The 26,308-nt window shown below is 55.7% G+C and overlaps 2 protein-coding genes across 5 annotated transcripts in view; both read left to right on the top strand.

Annotated features, from left to right (window-relative positions):
* The window catches only part of DIS3L2 (DIS3 like 3'-5' exoribonuclease 2), a 279,723-nt gene extending 273,400 nt beyond the window's left edge, over positions 1 to 6,323 (top strand). For 2 of the 4 annotated variants that reach the window (XM_037063524.1, XM_037063521.1), the window contains exons 16-21: positions 355 to 441; positions 2,415 to 2,562; positions 3,415 to 3,545; positions 3,696 to 3,800; positions 5,168 to 5,273; positions 5,817 to 6,323. In XM_037063524.1, coding sequence (XP_036919419.1) covers positions 355 to 441; positions 2,415 to 2,562; positions 3,415 to 3,545; positions 3,696 to 3,800; positions 5,168 to 5,273; positions 5,817 to 5,971 — 732 coding nt within the window. In that variant the 3' untranslated portion in view covers positions 5,972 to 6,323. Of the gene's footprint in view, positions 1 to 354; positions 442 to 2,414; positions 2,563 to 3,414; positions 3,546 to 3,695; positions 3,801 to 4,720; positions 4,820 to 5,167; positions 5,274 to 5,812 lie in introns of those variants that run through there. The other 2 variants (XM_037063522.1, XM_037063523.1) reach the window with 2 other exon arrangements.
* A 12,911-nt stretch (positions 6,324 to 19,234) lies between these two features.
* LOC118999173 (intestinal-type alkaline phosphatase-like) lies at positions 19,235 to 22,807 on the top strand. The gene is made up of 11 exons (XM_037063572.1): positions 19,235 to 19,456; positions 19,540 to 19,656; positions 19,761 to 19,876; positions 20,044 to 20,218; positions 20,296 to 20,468; positions 20,732 to 20,866; positions 20,962 to 21,034; positions 21,175 to 21,309; positions 21,400 to 21,591; positions 21,811 to 21,927; positions 22,033 to 22,807. Exons 1-11 carry the CDS (start codon positions 19,390 to 19,392, stop codon positions 22,311 to 22,313), a joined length of 1,581 nt encoding a protein of 526 aa, XP_036919467.1. The 5' UTR covers positions 19,235 to 19,389; the 3' UTR covers positions 22,314 to 22,807.
* The last annotated feature ends 3,501 nt before the right edge of the window (positions 22,808 to 26,308 follow it).

Genomic DNA, 26,308 nt, shown 5'->3' with positions numbered 1-26,308 from the left:
GCTGCATGGAGCTCAGAGGGCCCTGCTCCCCCAGGAGAGAGACTTTCTGTCTGTGCCCGGGGCCCAGGGTGGCTGGGGTACCTTAGGTCAGCCAGCTGGAAACTGCCTGTCCAGGCCAGCCCACCACAGGAGAAAGGCCTGACCTCAGAGCCATTGCCCTTGAGACAGGCCTCGTGAGGGACCCTGGCTGGGGGCACGCTGGCCCCCTGCACCTCGCCCATGGCCACCTGAGCAGGGCTGGGCACCTCAGGTGACCCTTTCTCCCTAGAGCCGGGTCTTAGAGGCTCAGTGGGTGACAAGGACCACAGACCCTCTCCCGAAGCCTGACCACATATCACACGGGTTTGCTTCTAGGAAAGTCTGACCAAAATATTTGGAGATGACAAGTACTCACTGGCCCGGAAGGAGGTGCTCACCAACATGTGCTCCAGGCCTATGCAGGTAAGGAGGGGCCTTTCCCCCACCCTCCCCCTTCTCCCAGGAGCACCCATGACCTCGGCACATGTAGAGGACCTGAGGGGGGTGGGGACACCCCCAGGCGACACCTGGGCCAGGTGGGCCCTGGGCTGAGCCTCATCTGCTGCCTCCAACTCAGTCGTGCCAGCTTCACCTGCTCAGGGACCACTGGTCTGGGTGGGTTTGAGGTTCCATCTGGGCCCGGCTGCCCTCTGCATGGGCTCCAGCTCTGTTTCCCGATAGAAGGCAGGGAGCTACCACAGGGCACACACCAAACCCTCAGTGCCTAATCCCCATAGGCCACACCAGGTTGGGGAAGGGAATGGGGGGTGGTCAACAACTGAGGGCAGGATGGAGATCCTGGAGGGGAGAGAGTGTTTCCTGTGGCAGCCACACGGGAGAGAGGTCCTCAGCCCCCACTGTGGTCTGTGGCCCGAGGTAGAGCGCCTCCGTCTCACTGGCTGGGAGAAGAGGAGATGGGCTGTGGGCCCACGTCCACAGGCAGGGTGAGGGGCAGGCAGCCTGGGGGGAGGGGGTGGCTCGCTCCTGGCAGCCTCTTGGCCCTCCGAGGCTGAGCTTCAACCCCTGCCAGCCCAAGCACCTTGGGAAGGAGCCAGCCCAGTGGCCTGTCAGGCCAGCAGGAGCTGCGGATGCAGATGCCACTAGCTCTGGGCTGCGGCCTGGCTGGGGGCAGTGACAAACCCTTTCTCAGGGGCTCCGCCACTCAGCACTATTTATCCTTTTCGCAGGAACCAGATCGCCCCATTTGGCCATAGCTGGCTCTTTTCTAGCACCTCAGAGCTCTGCCAGGGCTGAAGCCATCAGGACCTGTTTGGACTGGCTGCCCTAACCCGGCCCCAGTCATTATTGTGCCTTAAGCCCCACACAGGGAAGCTGGGTGTGCCTGTGGCCACTGGGCTCAGCACTGCTCTGCCCCTCAACTGCCCCTAGGTCCCAAGAAATGCTCCCTAGCGGGGCCATGCGGGGCCAGTGGGTTCCCCATTCCCTGTTCCTAGAAGCCGTCCCCTCCAAGGTCAAACCAGACCTGGAGCTCCATGGAAAGGAGCATTTCCCAGAGTCACCCAGCGCCTGAAAAGGACTGTACTTCTCCTGGCCTTTCCTGCCAGTGACCTTGGAGGCCTGCCTTTGCCTTGGGATCTGATGGCAGGACAGAGACCAGGCAAGGGTGGCCCCAGGGAGCACAAAAGTCCCCAGTGAACTGCTGGAACAGGACACCAAGGCTGTCCCAGGGAGGGCTGGTCCCTGTGGGAAAGCCATGGTCCCCTCCCAGCCCACCCTGCCCAGGGCACCTTCACCAGCCAGGAAGGAAGCCAGGGTCTTTGGCCTTCCCTCCTCACCCCAGCTCATGTGGGGAGCTGGGCCTCCTCTGAGAACGAAGCCCAAGCGTGGCTCAGGGTGGAGGCAGCTGCCCCCTCCCCCTGTGCCTTGCCCCAGACGTAACCAGGGCCCTGCAGGAGCAGAGAGAGAAGCAGAGCTGGGGAGCTGGATGGGTCACCACCAGCCACTGCCCGGTTCCAGAGCCTCCATACAACAGTAACCAGAGCCAGCTGTCCACTCGGCTGAGCGAGCGCACTGAAGGGTGTGACTCTGGCTCACGACACCAACCTGTTCATTGCCTTCCAGGCAGCAGTGTGTCCTTGATTCCCAGCCTGGGAGCTTGAGATGCAGGGCAGGCAGCTTCAGGGCCTGGGGCCAGGACTCCCAGCACCACAGGGCTGTTCCAGTCTGGGGCTCTTTGCTGGGCCCCTGGAGCGACTCCATGTCCCTCCCTGCACCACAGTCATAATCCCCGCCCTGCAGAAGGGTCTTTGGAACTCGGACCTGGGTCTTGGCCTCAGGACAGGTTATCAGGGGCAAGCAGGGCAGAGGCTGGCAGGGTGGCGAGCCCCTGACGTGGCCTGGCTGGGCTCTGAGACCAACTCCCCGCCCCACCGCAGATGGCCCTGTACTTCTGCTCCGGGGTGCTGCGGGACGAGTTGCAGTTCCAGCACTACGCCCTCAACGTGCCGCTCTACACGCACTTCACCTCGCCCATCCGCCGCTTTGCCGACATCATGGTGCACCGGCTCCTGGCTGCTTCACTCGGTAAGGGCACACGCGGCTCAGGGGCACAGCTCGGGGACACAGCCCCCCCCCCCCCGAGTAGGTAACCAGAGGCCTCACTGCTGGGGCTGTGGAAGCTCTAAGGCGTAGCCAGCCCCAGCAGCAGGGAGCCTGGGCCTGAACCTCGCCCTCTGTGAGCCCCTATAGGGGAAGCCACCTAGGGCTCATTAAAAACCCAAACCTGACCAGTGTGGCTCAGTGGGTTGGGCATCCTCCCGCACCAAAAGGTCTCTGGTTTAATTCCCAGTCAGGGCACATGCCTGGATTGCATTCCAGGTCCCCTGCTGGGGACATGCAAGAGGCAACTGATAGATGTATCTTTCACACCTGGATGTTTCTCTACCTCTCTTTCTCCCCACCTTCCCCTCTCTAAAAATAAATAAATAAAATCTAAATAAGCCCTGGCTGGTGTAGCTCAGTAGATTGAGCACAGGCCTGAGAACCAAACAACCGCAGTTTGATTCCCAGTCAGGGCACATGCATGGGTTGCAGGCCAGTTCCCAGCAGGGGACGCACAAGAGGCAATCACACATTGATAGTTCTCTCCCTTTCCCTTCTTCTCTTCCCCTCTCTCTAAAAATGAATAAATAAAATCTTAAAAAGGAAAAGAATTATTCTCTTTAAAAAATAATAATAAATAAAAATCCAAAAAAATAGAATGGCTGGGGTTTGAGGCCCTAACCAGAGCAGCCCCACTGTTCTCAGCCTTGGGAGCTGGGCAGCAGGTGGCCTTCGTTCTGCGTGAGCCTTCCAGGCCCCATCTTGCCTGGTTAGGGGCGCCATGCTGCCTGTCACCCAGCTGTGGCCAATGCACGCAGAGCACCCTCTTTTCAGGCCACAGCGCACCCCCAGATGCAGAGCCTGGCGCAGTACAGAAGCGAGCTGACCACTGCAATGACCGCCGCATGGCGTCCAAGCGTGTGCAGGAGCTCAGCACGGGCCTCTTTTTTGCCGTCCTGGTCAGGGTGAGGCCGCCGCCCTGCGCCCCTTCCCCTTCCCTTCGCCCTCCCTCCCTTCCTGGGTAGCTGCTCACATGGGACCTGGGGGAGCCAGGGTGGACCCTGAGGGGAGGCCATGTTCCATGGCCGAGCCCTGGAAGGAGCCCTGCCCTGCAGGAGAGTGGCCCCCTGGAGTCGGAGGCCATGGTGCTGGGCGTCCTGAACCAAGCCTTCGACGTGCTGGTGCTGCGCTACGGGGTGCAGAAGCGCATCTACTGCAATGTGAGTATGCGGGGTTGGGGGGAGCAGGCCGGGGTTAGGGACCTCTGGGCAGGCGAGGGCCGGCTGTGGGGCGCAGAATTGCGTCAACTATGAAATGCATGCCAGGGCCACACAGTTCCTGTGCCCTCCCTGCTCACAGGCTCTGAGCTGCATCCTTGTACACACTGTTTCCCCGCCTGTGACCCTCTCCTCCAGAGTCCCCAGCATCTGATAGGGTCCTGGCCCAGGGATAGCCCTCAGCGGATGCACAAGCATGGAGGACAGTGGCACAGGCCAAGGACCCTGCTTTCCCTGTCCACTCTGGGGTATTCAAGCCGCACCCTTGCTTAGGTGTGGCCTGTGCTGGCACAAGGTGGCAGAGGGTAGAGATGCCTTGACCTTGCCCCCCACCCCCACCCAGCACCAAGCCCACCCGTGGGCCTTGCCAAGTCACCCAGCTGCACCTGCTGGGATGAGGGGTCCAGGCTGAGGGTCAGGCTTTGGCCTCTTCTCCAAGGACCCAGGTAGCTAGAAGACCGGTCCCTCCATAACTGATGCAGGGTGGCAGGGCATGCAGGCTTTGCAAGATCTTTTTATAGGAGCATGGAGGAAGGAAAAAGCAGAAAGAGTAGTCCCTGGCCACTGTGGAAGCAATGTCCCCTAAACAAAAGGAAAAAACCAGCCTCTGTCCTGGGTGGCTATCATTCCAGGTTCTTGGTATCTACGCCCCCTCACAGAGCTGTTTCAGCTGACCTCGTGGTTAGCAGGTCACTACCTGGGTCCCAGCCCTGGCTTTGAATTTCCCAGTATCCAAAGCACATAGTATGGAATAAATACGATATCAACAAAATGGAGTAAAAACAGAAGAGACAGAATAGGGTCTAGCTGGAACCATCAGGGTCTTCATCCTGAGGCCCTGAGGTCCTGCTTTCCTTAAGCAGGACAGAAGTTCAGGTCTAGGTCGTCTCTCAGACAGCTCAGCCCTCTGTGGGTGCTAACAGATCCAGTGCCAGCAGGGGGCGGCAGCCCTCCAGCCTCAGGTGCCTGCTCCCTGTTGGCCCACATCCTGGTGAGCCAGGACAGACCCACCACTTCCCCTGAATGACAAACACAGCCAGGGGCCCAGCCCCTGGCCCCGTGCTGCCTCAGCGACAGATGGCCTGGCAGAGCCTCTGGGAAGCTGGCCAGAGGTGAGGATGGGGTGGTCTCCCCTGGACAATCAAGTAGCCAGCTGCCAGCTGGGTGTCAGGGCAAGGAGCTCCCTTGAGGCCAGTCAGAGGTGGGCCAAGGCAGGAGGCTACTTCTCAGCATCAGGTCTTTGCAGGGTCAAAGGTTAGGAGATGGCAGCCAGGGCCCAGGGTATAACACCCAGGTGTGTGCACCCCTAGGCCCTGCCCCTTCGGTCCCACCACTTCCAGAGGGTGGGCAAGAAGCCGGTGCTCACGCTCACCTGGGAACCTGAGGACATGGAGCAGGAGCCGGTGCAGCAGGTCAGACCCCGGGGCTGGGGCAGCTTTCCCCGAGACCCGCTCCATCCCTCCCCACCCCCAGCTCTTGGGGAGCCCCCCTCCTGCCCCTGGGGCACACTCCTCTGGCCTCCCCAGCACTCAGGCTCTAGCTCACCCACTGCCCCACCCCACTTACTGGCTCCGTCTTCCCTCCCTTGGGAACACCTGCTGTGAGGAGAGGCAGGCCAGGGGGAAGCTCTGCCTCTCTTTAAAGCGGGGTCCTTAACTTTGGGGGTCCCTTTGAGAATCCGATGAAGGCCATGGACCTCCTGCCTACAGAATTGTACAAAACAGTTCTCACCCACAACGTGCTCCAAAGGCCAGCCCAGGCCCCACTTTCGTCCCCGACGCCACATGCTTGCTGTGTACCAGGCACCGAGACCCTGTCACCAGAGGCTTAAAGAGGCAGAGGGAGTGGTCTCAGGGCCCAGCTGGGTAGATAGTGCCCGCAGGCCCCAGCCCCACTGTCCCATGGGCGCCCCTCAAGACCCGCCCACGTCACTGTGTGGGCTCCACTCCCCGCAGGTTGTCACCATCTTCAGCCTGGTGGAGGTGGTGCTGCAGGCAGAGGCCGCTGCCCTCAAGTACAGCGCCCTCCTCAAACGCCCGAGCACCGGGGACCCCTCAGACCTGCAGGACGAGGAGAAGTGTGACCGTGATCGTGATCTTGAGCAGGAGGACTGAAGGCAGTGTACCGGCACCCCAATTACCTCGCACCTCACCCACTGGCTTTCGGAAGAGGACCTTTTGGCACCAAAGGGGATTTTTAATTCGGTTTTTAATAACTCAGGGTTTTATTTTTATTTTTTTTCATTCTATTTTATTTTTGCAGCTCAGTTTTTAAATGAACTGGAGGGGAGAGGGTGGGGCTGGCTGAAAGACTGAGGCCTGGCCAGTACTCACTGCAGCAGAGTGGTGCCCGGTCCCCCTGGGAAGCCAGCCCCCGCTTCTGCCAGGCTCCCACTGCCTTCCCCTGCCCAGGAAAGGGGCTTTTCAGCAAATCAGTGTCATGGAATAAAATCAGATGTGAAGGGCAGTCTGGTGTGTGAGGCACTGCTGCTGGGAGACCAGGGCAGCGGCGTGCCCCTTGGGCCTGAGACCAGAGACATGGCTCAGGCTCCACCCTGACAGCTGAGCTGGGGTCACCGCCTCATGGCAGATTGGTGCGGGCACCTCATTCTGGCTGATGAGAAGTGTAATTAGTGTGCAAGGCGGTGAGTTCATGCCCCCTGCTGCGTGCGGTGGCTCTGTCTGTCCCTGCCACAGCACCTCCTCTCTGCCTGCCAGACCACAGGGTCTCAGGGCAGGGTAGGGGTCCTGTGATACCCCTCCCTCTCTTTCGAGGCCAGTGTCTCGGCCCCACCCCTTGTGCAGCCCGAACCTCTGAGCCTTCAGTCCTGATCCTGCACCCTCACTGCACCCAGGGAACATGGGGACAAAGTGAGCCCGGGCCTGCTGATTGTGAGAGGGGCCCTCACACTGGCCTTCCCAGCCAGGGGGTTGGGGGGAGAGGGGGCTCCTGGTGGCTCAGTCTGACCCAGTCACCTGTCTGGCATCCTGACCTCCACTGTCCCACTACTTCAGGGACACAGGGACAGAGATGGTGGGTCTATGGACAGCAACCCCCCAGCAGGCCTGACCTCCCTCTACACCCCTTCCCCAACAAACTAGGGGACCACAGGTTACAGGTTGGCTTCCCCAAGGGCTGTCAGAAACTAGCATGGAAACCGGGGTAACCAAGGGCCTGGGGCTTCCCCCACTGTTTCTGGGGGGTTAATAACAAATACAAGTCCATCTGGTGTAGTTATAGTGCTTGCTTGCTTGCTTTATTCCTTCCTTTCTTCCTTTTTTTTTTTTAAGATTTTATTTTCAGAGAGAAGGGAAAGGGAGGAGAAAGAGAAGGAGAGAAACATCATTGTTTAGTTGCCTCTCACTCACCCCTGCTGAGGACCTGGCCTGCAACCCAGGCATGTGCCCTGACTGGGAATCGAAGTAGCGACCCTTTGGTTTGCAGGCCAGCACTCAATCTACTGAGCCACACCAGCCAGGGCTATAGTGCACTTTCTTCAAAGAAAAATTCAACGCACTACCTTGCAGGAGGGCCTCACACTGACTGAGCATGGCTGTTTTTATCTGTCACCAGCAGGCTATGGTCCACTGTCCGCTCAGCACTGGGCTGGGTGCCACAGGGGACAAAGGGCATGTGATTGTGCCTGCCTCCTGTTCCTCTAACACCTCAGTCAGCTTTCAGGCTGTCCATCCTGCCATTTCCAAGGTGTCCCCTTGCTTCTCCTGTGCCCAGAGCCTTCTAGAACCAAGTACCTGGGAGAGAAAAGATGAGCATCTGGTAGTTTGGCATTTGGATGAGGAGGTTTCTGAGCTTATATCTTGCAACTTACCCTCCTGGAAAAAAAGATTGACCCCTCTCCCAATTCTAGTGAGGAGAGGCCCCACCACAGAGATGGCATGGCACAGAATGGCAGCTCCTGGGGCCCGCACGGCTGGGAGGGACGAGCAGGTCCCAGAGACAGAAGCCACTGAGGAGACCACATAGATGCCCAGTGCAGCTGCTCTGGCCACAGGACCACATGGCAGGGAGCTGGAGGCCAGGATGTCCAGACAGCTGACACAGTAGGGTGCGGAAGTCACCAAGAAGGATAGGCTCCCAGCAGCAGGCAGGGAGGAGAGCCTTGGGGTAGGAGACAATGAAGGGCAGAGACTGGACTCCTGGAGGCAAGGCATCTCAATGCTCCCATGGCGCTCTGGCCCCCCTCTCCCCCTCTCTGAAAGCAGTTCTTAAAAAACCTTAAAAAGGGCATCCTGCCACTTATGACAACACAGACCAACCAGAGGACACTGCTGAGTGACACGAGCGGAGCACAGAAAGACAAAGACCGTGTGTTTTCATGTGTGGCATCTAGTCTGAAATGGAAGCCACAGAGCAGCGGTCCCCAGGGGCCGGGGAGGAGCAGCGGAGTTTGGAGACATGGGTGGGGGGCACAGGTTTCAGTTAGGAAATGGGTAGTTCCGGGGGTCAAAGGTGCAGCATGGAGGTACAGTTAACAGCACTGTTTTGTACTTGCCATTTGCTAAGGGGATAGATTTTTAAATTGGTTTTGAGGGAGCGAGACAGTGATTTGTTGTTCCACTTATTTATGCATTCACTGGTTGATTCCTGTATGCGCCTGCCCAGGGATTGAACCCACAGCCTTGGTGTGTTGGGACAATGCTCTAATCAGCTGAGCGACCCGGCTGGGGCTGGAGGGTAGATCTTAAGTGTTCTTACCACGGAGGGAGTGTGGTGACCATGAGGCGGGTAACAGGTGTGTTGATGAGCTTGGTCACGGTGATCATTTCGTGGTGTGTGCACATACCGAAACGCCCGCGCTTCTCTCCCTTTCTCCCTCCCCCTCCCTCTAAAAATAAAGTCTTTTGAAAAGCATCGAGTGTACATCCTAAATATATAAAAGTCCTAAATTAATTAATTGAATAGGTATGATCTATATCCCCTCCCTTAAATCTGGACAGGCCTTGTAGCTGTCCATCGACAGAAATGTGCAAAGTGACAATGGGCAGCTTTCTAGGCCCAGGGCTTAAAAAGTTGGCCACTTCTTCCTGTCTCTTGTAAGGAAGCTAAAGCAACCTGCAGAGAAAAACCCACGTGGGGAGGAGCTGGCGGGACAGCCCCCTGGGGGCTCCCCCCCTCCCCTGGGGAGCAAAGGCCCAGGGCCCCTTTCCCGCCCCGTGCGAGCAGCCGGTCTGGGGCCCAGTCCGTCGGGGTCGCCGCTGTGGAAGGCGGGTGGGCAGTTCACTGCACAACAGCAGGTCCACACGGGGCTTCCAGCTAAAAATGGAACAAATGTGTGATTCAGAAATTGGTAAAACCGACACAAAAAGCCAAGAGAGGGAAGGTGATTGCTCCTGAGACCGGAAGACGGAGAAGGGGCCGCCTATTTGTTCTGTTGTGACAAATGTTGATCTCTTTGGTACTTTGCACACGTGTATAACTTAGATAAACATGAAAACTAAAAAAAAAAATTTTTTTTCATTAGCAAAAATGGATCTACACAGGGTTTGAAAGGCTTCTTGTACATTCAGCAACGGGTGCATCAAACTCCATTATTCCAGTAAATAAAATTTCTGCTGACAAGCAACCTGATATTCCCACTCAGTTAAAATGCTGCCTAAGGCTTTCGGCTAGAAGACTCAGGTAGTAGGGTAGTAGTCTTGGTGGTGACAAGCCCTGGTCGCCTCTACAGAGCCCCTAGGGACTGCGTTCATTGCATCCAAGCCCAGGAAGTGCAGGGTGAGGGGTGAACCTCTGGTAGCTACCCGCCAGGAGGCCACAGTGTGGCCGGGGAGGGCAGGGCTGCAGACTGGGCTGCTGGCCCCGTGGGGGAAGCTCTGCAGAGGGGCTGGGCCACAGAGGCCACCTTCCAGGGTCAAGTCCCCAGTTTCTGGGGTAATTGGAGTTGGGAGGGGTGGTAAGATTTGAGCCCTGGTGAAAGGCGGGCAGGAGGAAGAGAACTGTCGGCACCTCTCACAACCACAGACTAGGTTCTGGGTGTGGGGGAGGGTGCACTCAGCACTGGGAACGAAGAGCCTGAACGCGCACAGAGCCTGAACGAGCACAGAACCTCGAGGTGGTGACTTTAAAACCCTTTTGTAATGTGACCTCTCTGAAACCTGTCTTTGGCTTTTGTGGGAGTGTCGAGTGTCTGTTTTCATGTATGGACAGTGTGGGGTGGAAGGAACTTCCTCCAGGGGGTCCAGATGTCGGATGGGAGACAGATTGACCGAAGAGGACACCAGGTGTGATGCATCCATAGGTGTGCGCCCCGCAGGAGAGCGAGTCCCGGACCCTACCTTCCCCAGAGGTTCAAAGACTGAAAGGGGCAGGACCTTCTGACCTAGGGGTGAGTCAGGTGCCCTGGGGGCTTCCCGAGTCCTTGCGGAAGGAGAAGAGCAGATGTGTAGTAAGTAGAAATCTGCCCAGATGAGTAGGTGAGTCAGAAAGAGGTTATAGCTGATGACCTTTTAAGAGCCAGATCCCTAAATTCAGATTCTTCTAGGCAAGGGGAGTGGCGGGGATTTATCTTGTGCCTGAAGCTAAAACTGCTTTTAGCTCAAAACACAGCACATTCCACAGAAGCATGCCTGGGTGTGACTGGTCTGAAGCCCCACCCATCATGGTTTTAGCGCAAGTGATGCCTTTTGGGGGCTGTGATTTTTCTCCTTAACACCTTCTCAGTTCTGGCTGGTCTAATAAGGAAGTTGACATGAGACAGATGAGCAGCAGAGAACAAATTAAAGTTGAATGACATGTACGCCTCCTTTAGACATGGGAGAAATCCATGGGCGACTGAGAACTCTCCAACACGGTGGAAGCCGGCCCCTGAAATGACAGCTTCTGCTCCTGAGGAAAGAAGATGCTGGCAGTGGGGAGTCCGTTATGGGAGGTGAAGCACAGCAGAGTCGGTGGCCGGTGGCCGTGCAAGCGGAAATACCTGCCTCCTCCGTGGAGGAGTTTCTAAGAGTTTAATATGCTGCTTCTCCAGGTGCAGTGAGGAAACTGCCCTTACAGATAGAGGTTTCCCTCACAAACCTGAACGTCCTTTTACCAAGAGTAACTTCCACTTGGTTCCCAGAGCTCCTCCCATATCGGCTGTTCCTTGAAGTCACCCAGCCTAAAGGACTCAGCATCCCCAAAGAGGCGTGGTCTGAGCTGGGGAACTTGGCTCCCTTCCGCAGGAGCAGGAGGACGAGGCAGGGAGTAGAGGGGGCGACAGGTGGGGCTAGTGTGGGGGAGAGGCCTGCAGGTGAGAGTTTCTCAGCAGCAAGGAGGACCCAGGAAGGCTCTGCAGGTGGGGGGTGCGGCAGGGGGTGCTGGATGGCGAGTGCAGGCACCCTGGGATTTGGGGGCCAAGTCCTTGCTCAAGTGGGTGGGAGACCCAGTGGAAAAGGGGGCTGCTGTGGTTTGCTGGGGTGGGAAGAGCTAGGAGGAAGGGTCTTTTTAAACAAAATATGGTAAAAAGTGCAACAAAATTTACCATCTTAACCACTTTAAGAGTGCAGAGAGTTTAATGGCTGGCAAGATTATGTGCTCTCTTGAGGGTTGATACTCTCTTCGGAGGTATTGCCTCTGGTGTTTCAAAGGTGCAGCATAAAACCTTCCACTGGAGAGCTGCAGGCCGGGGCGTGACCACCCACTGTGCCCTGCCCCCGAGAATTCACGGTCAAGTGGCCCTGACAGGTCACTCTCCACAGAACCCTGTTTCCACCCACAGTTGGACGTCACGTTTTATTTATCCATCTGTTGACGGACACTTGGAGAGCTCCCCTCTATCCTTCAGTTCTGAATTCTGGACTAGTAATAAAGTAATAAAAATTGACACGCTACTAGATTAACAGGGTGTTAACAAACATTCCAGAATGAATGAAGATAGGATTTGTACGTCAGGGGCTCCAAAGTGGAGGGGATGCAGCCCTGACTGGCGTGGCTCCGTGGCTGAACTGTTTCTGGAAAAGCGACCAATTTGATTCCGGGTCAGGGCACATGCCTGGGCTGTGGGTTTGGTTCCTGTTTGGGGCACCTGCAAAAGGCAAGAGTCGATGTTTCTCACACCAATGTTTCTCTCTCCCACCTGTCTCTCTCTTTTTTTAAAGATATTGATTTATTTAGAGGGCAAGGAGAAAGGGAGGGAGAGAAACATCAGTGTGTGGTTGCCTCCTGCACACCCCCCGCTGGGGACCCAGAATCAAACCAGTGACCCTTTGGTTCACAGGCCAGAGCTCAGTCCACTGAGCCACACCAGCCAGGGCCCCTCTCTCTAAAAATAAAACCTTCAAAGTCGAGGGGTTAGAGGAAGTTTTCTGAGCTGCCAGTCAGAGATGAGTGACACAGGGAAAGACGACCATCCTAGTGCACTATGGGTTCTCTGATAGCTGAGGCTACTAGGAAACTCAGCGGGCTGCCAGTGCCGTGCGGGGAGCAGGGCTGTGGTGCAGAGCCATGGGTGGCCCGCTCGGCACTGGTCCAGGTCCTGGTTCGGATTAGCTCCTGGAACAAATGCTTTGGTTTGGGGTCTGTACCGGCGGAAACCAGACAAGACTGGCAGACCGACCTTCCGCAGGCCGATTGCAAAGCTTCTGAGTCAGGCCTGTAAGCAGCCTCAGAGTTCAAACTGCAAAAATCCAAATGCTTGAACATACATTGTGACAAAGTTCTTGTAAGTGCTGAAGGAGAAAAACCAGTTTAATGCGTGCGCACGGGAGAATCAGCGTGATTGATGCTCCGATGGGAAAATGAGGCGCACAGAAGTGACTGTGCCCAGCACCTCTGCGTACGTTGTAGAGGAACACGCTGGGGAGAGAGGACGCAGAGAGTCGCTCCTCGCTGGAAGGGCCGCGAGCAGGGCTTGGGCTCAGCGCTAAGTCAGCAACGGGGCTGAGATGGGTCAGGCAGCTTTCTCCCTGCGATCCCTTCAGACTTGAGAGAAGGCTGTGTCTCAGCCCTGGAGGGGGGCAGCAGGGAAGGTGCCCGGTGTGGGGACAGTTCTGTCCTGCTCTTAGGGGCAAAGTCACTCCCTGTCTTCCCGGGCCTCTGTGGTTGGAGACAATCGACAGGCTCTCCTGGAACACTGGGATAGCCTGGGGTGGCCCACCCGGGCCCCAATACATTTTGGGCAGTTGCTGCTGTGCAACTGGGGATGTGGTTCCCATCTCAGAGCCCCTGCCTTTGGCGGGACACCCAGAGGGTGGGAGGAATGCTTCAGAATCTGGGCTGGGGCTACTGTGAGCTCCTAGCTCAGCTCCCACCTGGGCTCCAACTCCCTGTCCAAGGGATCAGAGGTCAAGAGTGTACAGAGCAAAGGGCCCCACACCAGCCTGCCCGCTGCAGGCACAGCCCAGTCCCAGTCATTAGACACACGGACCAGTCCTCACTCTGTTGTGCCACACCGGACTCTGGGCCCAGGCCCCTGGGCACCCCCTCAGCCCGGTGCCTGTTGACCCACTCAGGCCAACCTGTAAGAAGCCATGTGTGTGGCAGGGTGACACAGGGAAGCCACACCAGGCCCTATGCCTGCACCCTATCACACTCAGCACCCAGAACTGAGCCTGGACCAAACCCGGTGGCAGGAAATACTGAACAAACCAAATGAATGAAGGAGAGACAGGTCCCCCAGGGCGGTGGAAACAGTGGGTGGAGGTGGCCGCAGCCGGACTCAGCAAATCCTCCCCACCCAGAGAGCTTCTACCTCTTACTTCCACCCTACCCTGGGGAGAAACCTGGGGCCTGCTCTGTGCAAATAGTCCTGCTGGCTCAGGCCCCTGCCCCAAGGCCCAGTCACACCCAGCTAAATCCCTTCTACCATCAGGGGGCTGATGGGGCATGGGAGGGACAAATGAGCCTTTTACGGCAGGGATAAAGTCCTCCCTGATCTAAGCCCTGACAGCTCTCACCCTAGCTGCTCCCCTGGTGCCTCAGCCTTACCCAAGTCCCAGCCTCGGCAGGGTCCCAGAGCCGTTGAGAGATTGACCACCTCTCCTCCCCAAGCAGATCATGCCTTGGTAGTTTTATTTTCATCCATGGTAGACAGGGGGACTTGTGGACAAAGTTTCCCCCACACTAATTAATTAATTTCTTTCCATGTAATCTTTTATTGGTTTATCAGGGAGCAAAGAATGTTCCTGGGTCCAGATCATTTGATTGCTTACCTCTGCCTAATCAGTTGCAGCATCAGCTAAATGATTTCTTTTTCCTTCCAGGGTGGTAGCTTCAGAATGCCCTAGAGTTCTAAGTATTTCCAGCTGTCTTGGTTGCTGTGTGCCATCGAACAACTCTGCACCCTGTTCTGCATTCTCTACAGACTGCCGTGAGAAGGGCAGGAGCCCCGACTTCTGAAGGCACAGCTGCTCTCGGTGTAACTGTTGGCCATTTGATCTTTGGCCAATTGACAAGCCTGAGTTAGAGCAATTAATTTGGCTTGTTGATCTCGTTTCAGGTAAACAAGAACTTTTACATACATCCACCAGGAAGTTACTGCATACCCAGCTGAGTTAGTCCCTATTTGTCTTTGAGATAAGAGTCATCTGTACACCAAAAATAAGTCAGCATTATCAATGGGCATTTTCTTTTTCTTTCTTAAAAAATATTTTATTGTTGTTCAATTACAGTTGTCTGCATTTACCCTACCACCACTCCCCCACACCCCAGCCATCCCTACCTCCCTCCCCTGCATCCACACCCCCCTTTGGTTTTGGCCGTGTGTCTTTTATAGTTGTTCCTGGAAACCCTTCCCCCCTTGCCCCCCATTATTCCCTCCCACCTCCCCTCTGTTACTTTCAGATTGCTCTTCATTTAACAGGTATTTCCTATAAATAATTCCCAAGAGCATGGTGGTCAGACTTCCAGTCAAGATGGAGGCGTAGGTAGACACACTTCACCTCCTCATGCAACCACAGAGAGAAGTACAACTCAATGTCAAAAGAAATAACACCCAGAACTATCAGAAAATCAAGCTGTATGGCAGTGTGACAACCAAGGGTATAAAGAAGCCACATTCACCCAGACAGGTAGGAGGGGTGGAGGCGCAGACATGGTGAAATGTATGGTCCCACACTCATGTGTAGTGGATAAAAATCAGGAGGGACACCTTGGGAGCGATCCCAGCCCCAGGCCAGACCGCACAGCCCAGGGTTCCAGCACTGGGTACATAAATCCCCATAACTTCTGCCTGTAAAAACCAGTGGGGGTTGGGGTGGCAGAAGAAACTGCCATACCTTCAGGAGAGTCCATTTAAGGGTCACACACAGATTTAGAACATACGCAAACCCACCCGCTCTGGGAATCTCCATCAGGACAACAGCCGGAAAGGTGCCAGTAGCATACAGGGAGTGAGTGAAGTGACTGGAAATGGGGTGAGTGCCAGGGAAACCTCCAGAGGTCAGGCAGTGACATTGTCCTTTCCCTGAGTCCTCCCCCCACACAGAGCCATAAAGTGGTGAAGCGAGTTGCCCCACCCTGGTGATTACCTAAGGCTCCGCCCCACACAAGTTACAGGTGCCTCTTCTAAGACAGGGAATCAAAGCAGCTCTACCTAGTACACAGACACAAACACAGGGAGGCTGCTGAATTGAGGAGACCAGGAAATATGGCCCAAATTATAGAACAGAACAAAACCCCAGAAAAAGGACTAAACGAAATGGAGATAACCAACCTATCAGATGCAGAGTTCAAAATACTGGTGATTAGGGTGTTCCAGGAACTCACTGAGTACGGCAACAACATAAGGGAATAAATGAATGTTACAATAAATGAAATAAAAATCTGTAGGGAACCAGCAGTGCAGAGGATGAGGCCAAGAATCAAATCAACAATTTGGAACACAAAGAAAGATAAAACCTTCAACAAACAGCAGGCACAAAACAAAATTTTAAAAAACGAGGACAGGCTGAGGAACCTATGGGACAACTTTAAATGTTCCAACATCTGAATCATAGGGGTGCCAGAAGAAGAGGAAGAGCAAGAAATTGAAAACTCATTTGAAAAAATAATGAAAGAAAACTTCCCTAATTTGGTGAAGGAAATAGACATACAAGTCCAGGAAGCACAGAGTCCCAAACAAGTTGGACCCAAAGAGGATCACACCAGGACACATCATAATAAAAATGCCAAAAATTAAAAGTAAAAAGAGAATCTTAAAAGCAGTAACAGGAAAGCGAAGAGTTACCTACAAAGGAATTCCCATAAGACTACCAACTGATTTCTCAAAAGAAACCTTACAGGCAAGAAGGGGTTGGAGAGAAGTATTCAAAGTGATGAAAAGCAAGGACTTACAACCTAGATTACTCTGTCCAGCCAAGCTATCATTTAGAATGGAAGAGCAGATAAGATCAAGTTAAAGGAGTTCATTATCACAAAGCCCTTATTATATGCAATGTTAAAGGGACTTATCTAAGAAAAAGAAGATCAAAACTATGAACATTAAAATGGTAACAAATTCACAACTATCAAAAACTGAATCAAAAATAAAAATTAAAAAGAAAAAACTAAGCAAACAACCAGAATAGGAACAGAATCATAGATGTGGAGATCATTTGGAGGGTTATCAGCTGGAGGGGGAAGGGGGAGAATGTGGGAAAAGGTGCAGGGATTAAGAAGCATAATTGGCAGGTACAAAATAGGGGGGTGGTTAAGAATGATATAGGAAATGTAGAAGCCAAAGACCTTGTATGTGTGACCCATGGACTTGAACTAAGGGGAGGAGCAATTGCTGGAAGGAAGGGGATGTACCAGGCAGAGGGGGGCAGTGGAGGAAAAAATTGGGACAACTGTAATAGCATAATCAATAAAATATATTTAATAATAAAAGAAGGTGGTCAGCAAGTAAAATGCAATCATGGGTGTGTTCATTCATCCTGAAAAGAAGGTAGTAAGGTTGCTGGGTTAAAATTTACATTGAGTAAAAGTAGCACTGGGTGCCCTGGCTGGTGTAGCTCAGTAGATTGAGTGAGGGCTACAAACCAAAGTGTCTCAGGTTCAATTCCCAGTCGGGGCACATGCCTGGGTTGCAGGCCAGGTGCCCAGCAGAGGGCACGGGAGAGGCAACCACACATTGATATTTCGTCTCTCTCTCTGAAAATAAATAATTTTTTAAAGAAACCTAGCATTAGATGTAGAAAACAGGAGTACTTCATAAAAAGCCAGTCGAGTAATGCTGAGTGTGGTGAGAGTTCAGCAAAGATTGGACAGAATGAGCAACGTGATTAAATGTCTGTTTGCGCAATGTGGCTGGAACAGAGGTGGCCCTCGTGCAGGGAGGAACCCTTCCAGCTGCGGGGCTCCAACACCCTCTGGCACCGGGGTGGCCTCTATGGGCCTGACCCAGGCCCCCTCCAGCGCTTCCCGTCTTTTCCTGTAGAAGAGGGAAGAAAGGAAATTTGTAATTAGGGTGTCCCCAAATGGACGCTTCAGCTCATTTTTCTCCTAGCAGGGGTGTCCAACCTTTTCGCGTCTCTTGGCCACATGGGAAGAAGGTTTGTGTTGGGCCACAAATTAAATACATCGTGACACATAATCACACGAAAAATATCTCAGGTTTGAAGTAAATGCACGATTTTGTGTCAGGCCCCATTCACAGCCGTGCTGGGCCCCAGGTGGCCCATAGGCCCCAGGTTGGATGCCCCTGCGAGTTGCCACACCTTGTTTGCCTTCAAGGTTCCACCGGAAGGGACCCAGTTAATGTGATTGGGATAAGGTGGGTAGAGGTTGGTGTCTGGATGTCCCCACGGAGGCCCTAAGCTGCGTCACAGGTCTTGAAAGAGAAAAGGATGGGATCCCTTTGAGCCATTTGGGGTCAATCAGTAGCCTCTCTTTAGATGCGAGTTGGCCAAGGTACTTCACTTGCAGCAGACAGGATGGAAGCTTGCCTTCCGGGACCTTCTGTCCTTCGAGGCAGCGGTAGCAGGCAAACTGTCCTTTCGAGGTCTCATGTGTCCTGGGGAATCATCCGCATGTTGGATTACAGTGAGTCAAAACTCCCTGAGTCACTTCGGAATTTGTCCAGTGACGGCAGAGAAATGTTGGCCGTCTTTTCCCACAGAGATGCAGAAAGAGGCGCTGCATAAACCGCACGGAAAACATCGGTAGTTCGAGCAGTGGCTGGTAATAGGGTGTGTGGGTTTGGAGACACAGGATGTCTGTGAATAACTTCTAGTTATAGCTCTGAGATACTGTACAAATCTCCATCCTTTTCCACTAGGTTTCTTTTATTTATTTATTTTTAAAATGATTTTATATATTTATTTTTAGAAAGAGGGGAGGGAGAGAGAAAGAGAGGGAGAGAAACATCAACTGGTTGCCTCTCTCACGTCCCTAACTGGGGACCTGCCCCACAACCCAGGCATGTGCCCTGACTGGGAATCGAACCAGCGATCGTTCGGTTCACAGGCCAGCCTCAATTCACTGAGCCACACCAGCCAAGGCTCCATCAGGTTTCCTTCCTGGAAAGATGAGAGAATTGCAGGGGCTCTGATTTGGAACTACAAACCCCTTTTAGAGTAATCTCATACAGTCAGCTTAATTCCAGCCAGCACATCAGGACCTGGGCAGGCTGGTGGCTGGGGCTCGCTGACCGCCAGCCTGCGTCTGCGGGGCAGTCCTGGGCCGGATGGTTCAGAACCCTGCAGCCGCACCGGCACAATGCCCGTGTAACACTGCCCAGGCCTGTAGAGAGCTTCCATAAAAAGAACTTGAGCTGAACAAGGGGACATCTGGAAGCAAGATCTCAACAGGCTGGAAAAAAAATGCTTCATAGAATGGCAGTGTACAGCTTCTTTTATGCATTTGGAATTAAGGAGGAAACACCAGGAAGACAACTGGGAGGTGGGAGAAAGCGAGGCAGGAGAGCTAACAAGCGAACTCGCTCTCTGGAGGGCGGATTTTCTTCTCAGGGGTCTGAAAAGACACATTTCAGAGGTGAATTAACTTAGATGCACGGAAATAACAGGCAGGACCGAAAGATAAACCTTTTGCTAAGGAAGTGAATGCTCACCAGGAGCTGCCAGGTCATGGATTTGTGCCAAGATCACCCTGTGAGGTTACTATACCCTCATTGGTCCACACTCACCCCTCCTGCTACACCCAAGGGGCTCAAAGAGAACACAGAACAAAATGAGGTGGTTGAAGGACGGGATCCCAGACTGCGGGGGCGGTGGGTCCGGGTGGCCCCATCAGGCCTCTGCACCTGCTTCTCACCCAGAGGGCTTTTGCCCCTGTCCCCAGTATACTCTGGGAGACACCTGTGGCCTGTGGTCTTCCGGATGGCCCCGCTGGCTCAGGAAATGAGCCTGGACACCTAGTCACTCCCTGGCACCGCCCTTTTGCCAGCAGGACAGGGGTGGGGTGGGAGCGGCCGCCTGGGGCATGGGAGGGACATGGAGCCTTTTACAGCAGGGATAAAGTCCTCCCTGATCTAAGCCCTGATAGCTCTCACCCCAGCTGGTCCCCTGGTGCCTCAGCCTTACCCAAGTCCCAGCCTCGGCAGGGTCCCAGAGCTTCTGGACCCCTAGTGCCGCCACCTTCCTGCCACCCCACAGCCATGCAGGGCGCCTGGGGGCTGCTGCTGCTGGGCCTAAGGCTACAGTTCTCCCTCGGCGTCATCCCAGGTAACGAGGGCCTCCTTGTCCCTACCCACACGCTGAGCACTCACTCCCCCAAGGCTGACCTGGCCCCCTGTCCCCTTGGCCAGCTGAGGAGAAAGACCCAGCCTTCTGGAACCGCCAGGCAGCCCAGACCCTGGACGCCTCCAAGAAGCTGCAGCCCATCCAGACCACAGCCAAGAACCTCATTCTCTTCTTGGGGGACGGTGAGTGTGCATGGTCGCCCATCCCCCAAAGCCAGGCACCCAAGCCAACCTTTGCACACTGCCACCTCTGGGGACTCAGGCCTTGACAAGGTCTGTTCCTTCAGGGATGGGGGTGTCCACAGTGACAGCCGCTCGGATCCTAAAAGGACAGGTGAATGGCAAGCTGGGACCCGAGACCCCCCTGGCCATGGACCAGTTTCCATACACAGCTCTGGCCAAGGTAAGGCCCGGGGGCCTCGGGGTGCCTCACACCACAGGGTGAGGTGGCCTTAGAGTCTGGTAGGAGGGAAGGCCCCGGGAGGGAGGAGGCCTGAGGTAGGGGCTCAGGGCCTGGGCAAGATCTGGGCATCTGTCCCAGAGTGGAGCCGAGGGTGTCTCTGTCCCCAGACATACAATGTGGACAGACAAGTACCAGACAGCGCAGGCACGGCCACGGCCTACCTGTGTGGGGTCAAGGCCAACTACCAGACCATTGGTGTGAGTGCAGCAGCCCAATATAACCAGTGCAACACAACACGCGGCAATGAGGTCACCTCTGTGATGCAACGGGCCAAGAACGCAGGTGCGCTTGGGGCTGCAGAGTGGCCAGGGGTCAGGCTCAGAGACCTCGAGGCTCACCCTGCCCTCTGCCACCCTCAGGGAAGTCAGTGGGCGTGGTGACCGAAACCAGGGTGCAGCACGCCTCTCCAGCCGGCACCTACGCGCACGTGGTGAACCGTGAGTGGTACTCAGATGCGGACATGCCCCCTGCGGCTCTGGAGGAGGGCTGCCGGGACATCGCCACGCAGCTCATCTCCAATGTGGACATTGACGTGAGTCAGGAAGGGCGGTGGGGACCTGGGCCGGGGGTAAGGGACCCAGGCAGGCCACAGGCCCAGGCAACCCATAGCCTGAGCCCTGAGCCTTGAGCCCTGAGCCTTGGGGCCTGGCCTGGTCTCAGGACACTTGGGATGGTGTAGAGGTACAGCCCAGCCAGGTCATTGCCACAGACCAGGCAGGGGCTCCAGGAGTTGTTGGATCAGGGGCAAAGGGCCTGCCAGCCCCAAGCTCACCTGCCCTGATCCTCGGGCTCCAGGTGATCCTGGGTGGAGGCCGCAAGTACATGTTTCCCAAGGGGACCCCTGACCCCGAGTACCCTGGTGAAGCGGCACAGAGCGGGGTCAGGCTGGACAAGAGGAACCTGGTTCAGGAGTGGCTGGCCAAGCACCAGGTGAGGGGGCTCATGGGTGCAGGGGGCGGGGCAGACACAAGGGCAGGCCCAGGGTCCTAGGGCTGTGCATTCAAGCCTGGGCCTGTCCCTCCCAGGCTGGCCAGTATGTGTGGAACCGAACGGCGCTCATCCAGGCTTCCCAGGACACCTCTGTGACTCACCTCATGGGTACTGCCCCCACCCCCACTGCCACCCCCAGCTCCTTGCCCCGGGCCCCCTGGGGCCTGGGCTGGCAGAGCTCGGGTGCTGGGATGTGTGCAGGGCCCCCACCCCACAGCAGTCGGTCACTCAGCCCCGTGTCCCCACAGGCCTGTTTGAGCCAGAGGACATGAAGTACGAGGTCTACCGAGACTCTGTGCGGGACCCGAGCCTGACGGAGATGACCGAGGCGGCCTTGCGTGTGCTGAGCAGGAACCCCCGAGGCTTCTACCTCTTTGTGGAGGGTGAGGGAGTGGCAGCCCTGGCTGAGCAGGGCGGGGAGGGGACTCGGGGCAGGTTCCCTGTCACCCACCTCCCCCATGGTCTCTCTGCAGGCGGTCGCATTGACCACGGTCATCATGCAGGCAGAGCTTATCTGGCACTCAGTGAAACTGTCAGTTTTGATGACGCCATTAGCAAGGCCAGCCAGCTTACAAGTGAGAAGGACACACTGACCCTCATCACCGCTGACCACTCTCACGTCTTCACTTTTGGTGGCTATACTCTGCGTGGCAGCTCCATTTTCGGTAGGCCCGGGGCAGTGACAGGTGCTGTCTCCCAAATTCAGTGGCAAAAGATGCACTGGGCCTCAGCTGGCTCTTTTGTCCAACGGGGTCAGGATAGCAATGACCCCTCAGGGTTCTTGGGTGGATGAGGCCACTGCATAGGCACGCAGTGCCGGGCTTAGCCCACAGGGGGCGCTGCAGGGTTGCGCTGGCGCCATCCCAGGCCCCTCCTCCCCCCAGGGCTGGCTCCTTCCAGGGCCACAGACGGCAAGAGCTACACCTCCATCCTCTATGGCAATGGCCCCGGCTTCGCCCTCAGCGGGGGCCCCCGGCCCAACGTCAGCGACAGCGAGAGTGGTGAGTGCGCCCCGTGGGGCGGGCGAGGCGACCAGGGAGGGGAACCCCGGGGGCCGGGGGGCTGCCCACCCTCCCGCCTGTCCTGAACCTTCATCGTCTGTCCAGGGGATCCCGAGTACAAGCAGCAGGCGGCCGTGCCCCTGTTGTCGGAGACCCACGGCGGCGAGGACGTGGTGGTGTTCGCGCGCGGCCCGCAGGCGCACCTGGTGCGCGGCGTGCAGGAGCAGCACTTCGTGGCGCACGTCATGGCCTTCGCCGCCTGCCTGGAGCCCTACACGGCCTGCGACCTGAGCGGTGCGGCGCGCCCGGGGCCCTCTGGCAGCCCGTCTCTGGTCCTGATTGCTGGGGCGTTGCTGCTGCTGTTGCTGGGGACCGTGTTGCCCTGACCACTCCCTGGCCCTAGCCCCCGGATCCCCACTCCTCTTGCGCCCCCAATTGTTTTTCCTCGGCACCCATGTCCAAAGCCTCCAGACCCAGGACCCACCTAGGGCCCCTAGGTTCTGACCTTTACCTGTTGGCAATAAATGAGCCTCAGCTGGTGTGGTGCTGACCCCACACCTCCCTGCTGCGCACCAGACCCTGGGGCACCCCGGAGGCGGAGCCAGTGATGCTCCTGCTTAGTGGGCTCCGAGAGTCATCCTGGTCTTAGTGGGCTCTCTTGCCCCAAACCAGGCAGCCTGAGACTTGAGCAATGTAAAGGCACCCCTATGACAGTGGCTGCCTGTCACCCTGCAGCCAGTGAGGGCACCTTGCTGGTGATGGAGGCTGCTGGGGTCACCTGTTTGGGAGGTGGTTTGGGGGAGAGTATGGCTTGGACAGGGATGGAGGGCAAGACCAGTAAAACGGAGCTGGTCTGATTAAGACAGCATAAAGTGTATAAAACAAAGTGGAGTCACTTAAGCTAACTAAAATGGCTATCAGTCAGCCAATACACTTTGGTTTAAGAGGAAAATTCCCTGAGTCAGAGTAAACACTTGTGGCAAGGAGACAGGTCTGCCCATGTGGCCAGAGCAGAGATGTGTGGCAAAGAGTCACACCTATGATATCTGCACACGTGGTTGGAAGAGCAGTGTCAGCGGGACCACTCACAGCTGGGATCCTGGGGAAATTCCACACTGGCCAGCAGGGGTGTTGAGCAGAACAGGCGTGTACCACCCATAAGCTCCTGAGCAAATCCCACAGTTGGCATCATGGGTGCCAAGACATTTACGGAAAGGACCCAGAAGGGTGGAGTGCACCACTCTCAAGGTGTAACTGAGGCAGCTCCAGACCATGGCAGAGACAGCCGGGCTCCACATACCAGAGTGCTGCTCCCCGCCACGCTGACCTCCCTCGGCATCGGCCGCCAGGGGCTCTGCCTGCTGGACTGAGGACTTCGCCTGCCCTGCTGCCCACCTGGCTCCTGAGGTCCTTCCCTGCAGGACGCTGACAACTCCCGTGCCCACCGTGCTGACTCCCAGACCTGCAGACGGAGACTCTGGGACTCGGGTTCGTTATCCCCCACTGATTGCTCTGTGTGTGTGTTATATTCCTCTTAGACGGTTAGCGTGTGAGTAGGATAGTAATATACATTGATAGTAGTATACATAGTAATATACATTGAGTGACCCTACATTCAATAAAAGCTGAATGAACAACACAGTTACTGTGTGTGATTCTTTACTCCTTGGCCCCCCGCCTCAGGCTGCTCAGCAGGCAGCCAGCTGAGCAGTGGCCTCGCTGACAGAAGACTCTGTCATGAACAGATGTCGGGACAGGAGCACCAGGCCTGGGGTTGGCACCGTTACATGGAAGAAGAGATGGGACACAGAAAAGAGCGACCTGTTCCAAGTCATTCAGCCACTGACACAATCACTCCCAATGTCCATTCAGGCTAGGAGAACTGAGAAACTTCAGGAAGCCCCGGGCAGCCCTTGGCCCCACCCCAAGGTCATCTGAGCTCTAGACAAAGATCGTGAACAGGAGATTCCCTGCCTTCCAGGGGCCTCTGTTCTGGAAGGGACAAGGAATAATCAACTAAACCATTATACAATGTAATGCTGATGCTGGTATGTTCTGAAAAGAAAAGTCATTAGCGTGTGAGAGCACAGAAAGTGTGTGTGGCCAGGGGACTACAGAGGTGACGCTGGTCAGGAGGCCTGGGAGCGGGGAGGGTGCCCTGAGGGCCAGACAGGTTCTCCCAGACTGTAGACGCGGGGCTGGAGCGAGTCTCAGTGTGCGGCCTGGCAAGGGCCCCACCTGAGGCAGCAGTCAGGGGTGATTGATCAGAGGCCAGTCTTTGGGGGGGGGGACCCGGAGGGGTGGGGGAGCAGCTGGGGCTTCACCCAGAGTGTGACTCGCGGTCAGGAGGCCTTGAGCTCGGGCACAGCCGGACCTGACTCCGAAAACAGCACCTGGCCACTGTGCGGGGAGGAGTGGGTTCTGTTCTGTCTCACTTCGCTGCAGGGAGGAGACGGGAGCCAAGGGCAGGTGCGGACGCTGAGCCTGTCTCACCTCCCCCAGGCATGGAGGCCGGCGTCCTGCAGCCCCCGCTCCCAGAGCATCTGACCCACCTGGAGGCCACATTTAAAAGCATTCCAGAAGGGGGCCACCAGCCATGGTTTTCGCTGCCTTCTGACAGAATTACAGATCCATGCCTCCGTTCACAAGGGTGCAGGAAGCGACCTGGCTCTCAGGGGACAGGCTGATAGGACCGAGCCTGCCTCCTCTTTGACTGGCGTCTCCACTGAAGGGCAAACGTCACCTTGAAGGCCTGGCCCTCAGGGCAGTGGACTCCAAGCCTGGGTTTCAGGGGCTGTCACGGAATGTGGGTGCACGGTGGAAGGAGGGCATCGTCAGCCGGGCTCACTGAGTCGCCACCCTGGCAACTCCGGACACCGACCACAAAGGCCCACACTGGACACAGCTGTTATTTCTGTCTTCCTGGGTCAGTCTGTTGGCCTTACCTACTGGTGGGAGGCGCCACGTGCCTGGTCCACAGGCGGACCGGAAACCAGCGGTAACCCTACATTTTAAAACTCCACAGGTTTTATCCCTGGCGGTGTAGCCCAGTGGATTGAGTGCTGGCCTGTGAACCGAAGGGTCATCAGTTCAGGGCACATGCCTGGGTTGCGGGCCAGGTCCCCACTGTGGGGAGGGGGGAATGTGACAGGCAACCCCACATGGATGTTTCTCTCTCTTTCTCCTTCCCTTTCTCTATAAATAAATAAGTCTTAAAAAATAAAACTCCACAGGTCTTAGAGACAGATTATTCTAGAGTTAGTGCTGATGGCCACACAACTTCAAACATTCTAAAAATCATCAGACTCTATACACTTTAAAAGTTTTACATATTTTCTTTTAGAGAGAGGGGGCCGGAGTGAGACAGGGGGACAGACATAGGGGAGTCACACCTGCCGGCTGCCTCTCACGCGCCCCCAGAGCGGGAGCCAGCCCACGACACCAGCCAGGGCATGAACCGTGTACACTTCAGAAGGGTGAATTTTATGGTATGTAAGTTATACCTAAATTTTATAATACACTTTCTACCCCCAGGTTTTTTAATGTGAGGTGGGACAAGCTTCACTGTCCAATGCGGGTTGGCCACAAGGTCTCGTGTCCGTGGAAACGTTCCTCTACCCGATGGGGCAGACCCACGGGAAGCGAGTTAACTTTTTCATTGGTTCCCAAGACGGACGGGGGGCTCTTGTCACCTCAGGACATGTCAGCACGTTGGTCTTGAGACAGGAAGGTTAGGAAGAGCAAAGAAAACTCTCGACAGCCCTGGTTCTTGGTCATCTGGAAAGTGTCCGGAGCCACAGACGACCTTGTAACTGTGAGCAGAACCCCTCACCGGCTGGGCCCTGCCCCCTCGACCCCCACAGAAGCTGCTCGGTAGAAGGATCCTGGGATTCCTTGCGTGAGCCGGCGAAGATGGGAGTTCTCGCCGTCTCCTGGGTCTCCCCCTGCAGAGCACACGGGGGCCCCGTGGTGAGTGTCCCGTTCTAAACTTAGACAAGGAGAAAATACCTGCAGAACTAGCTCTGTGGACACGGTGACTAGTGGTTATTTGGAATGAGTATTCTTAGTTTGGGGGATTTTTTTACCCTTTCCTCCTGGGGTCCCAAGGGCTTGGCATGTCTGTCCTGTCTGCCTGGGACAAGCAGGCTGTCAGTTCTTTCTTTTCGCCATCAGAGGGAATGTTCTGGAAGATAATAACCTCTGCACTGTCTAAAGGCCATCGAATGATATGATATTACCAGAAATATTCACTGTTTGTCCTGGTTGATGTCTGACAAGACATGGAGAGGATTTTGTAACTGTGATCAGAAATTTGGCCAAACTGGAAGCTGAGATTCAGAGCCTGACGGGATTTTATTTCTAATTTGGACCTCCTCCTATA

Source organism: Sturnira hondurensis, unplaced genomic scaffold (assembly GCF_014824575.4).
Source record: "Sturnira hondurensis isolate 20B ecotype Veracruz unplaced genomic scaffold, ASM1482457v3 Scaffold0014615, whole genome shotgun sequence".
Taxonomy (NCBI): Eukaryota; Metazoa; Chordata; class Mammalia; order Chiroptera; family Phyllostomidae; genus Sturnira; species Sturnira hondurensis.
The sequence above is the reverse complement of the archived record's forward strand: the minus strand, read 5'-3'. Positions and strand labels throughout refer to the sequence as shown.

Coding starts and splice junctions, on each gene's coding strand:
- LOC118999173 (XM_037063572.1), top strand. CDS start 19,390: ATGCAGGGCGCCTGGGGGCTGCTGCTGCTGGGCCTAAGGCTACAGTTC. Junction 19,657..19,760: donor CATTCTCTTCTTGGGGGACG/GTGAGTGTGCAT, acceptor CTGTTCCTTCAG/GGATGGGGGTGTCCACAGTG. Junction 20,219..20,295: donor GCAACGGGCCAAGAACGCAG/GTGCGCTTGGGG, acceptor TGCCACCCTCAG/GGAAGTCAGTGGGCGTGGTG.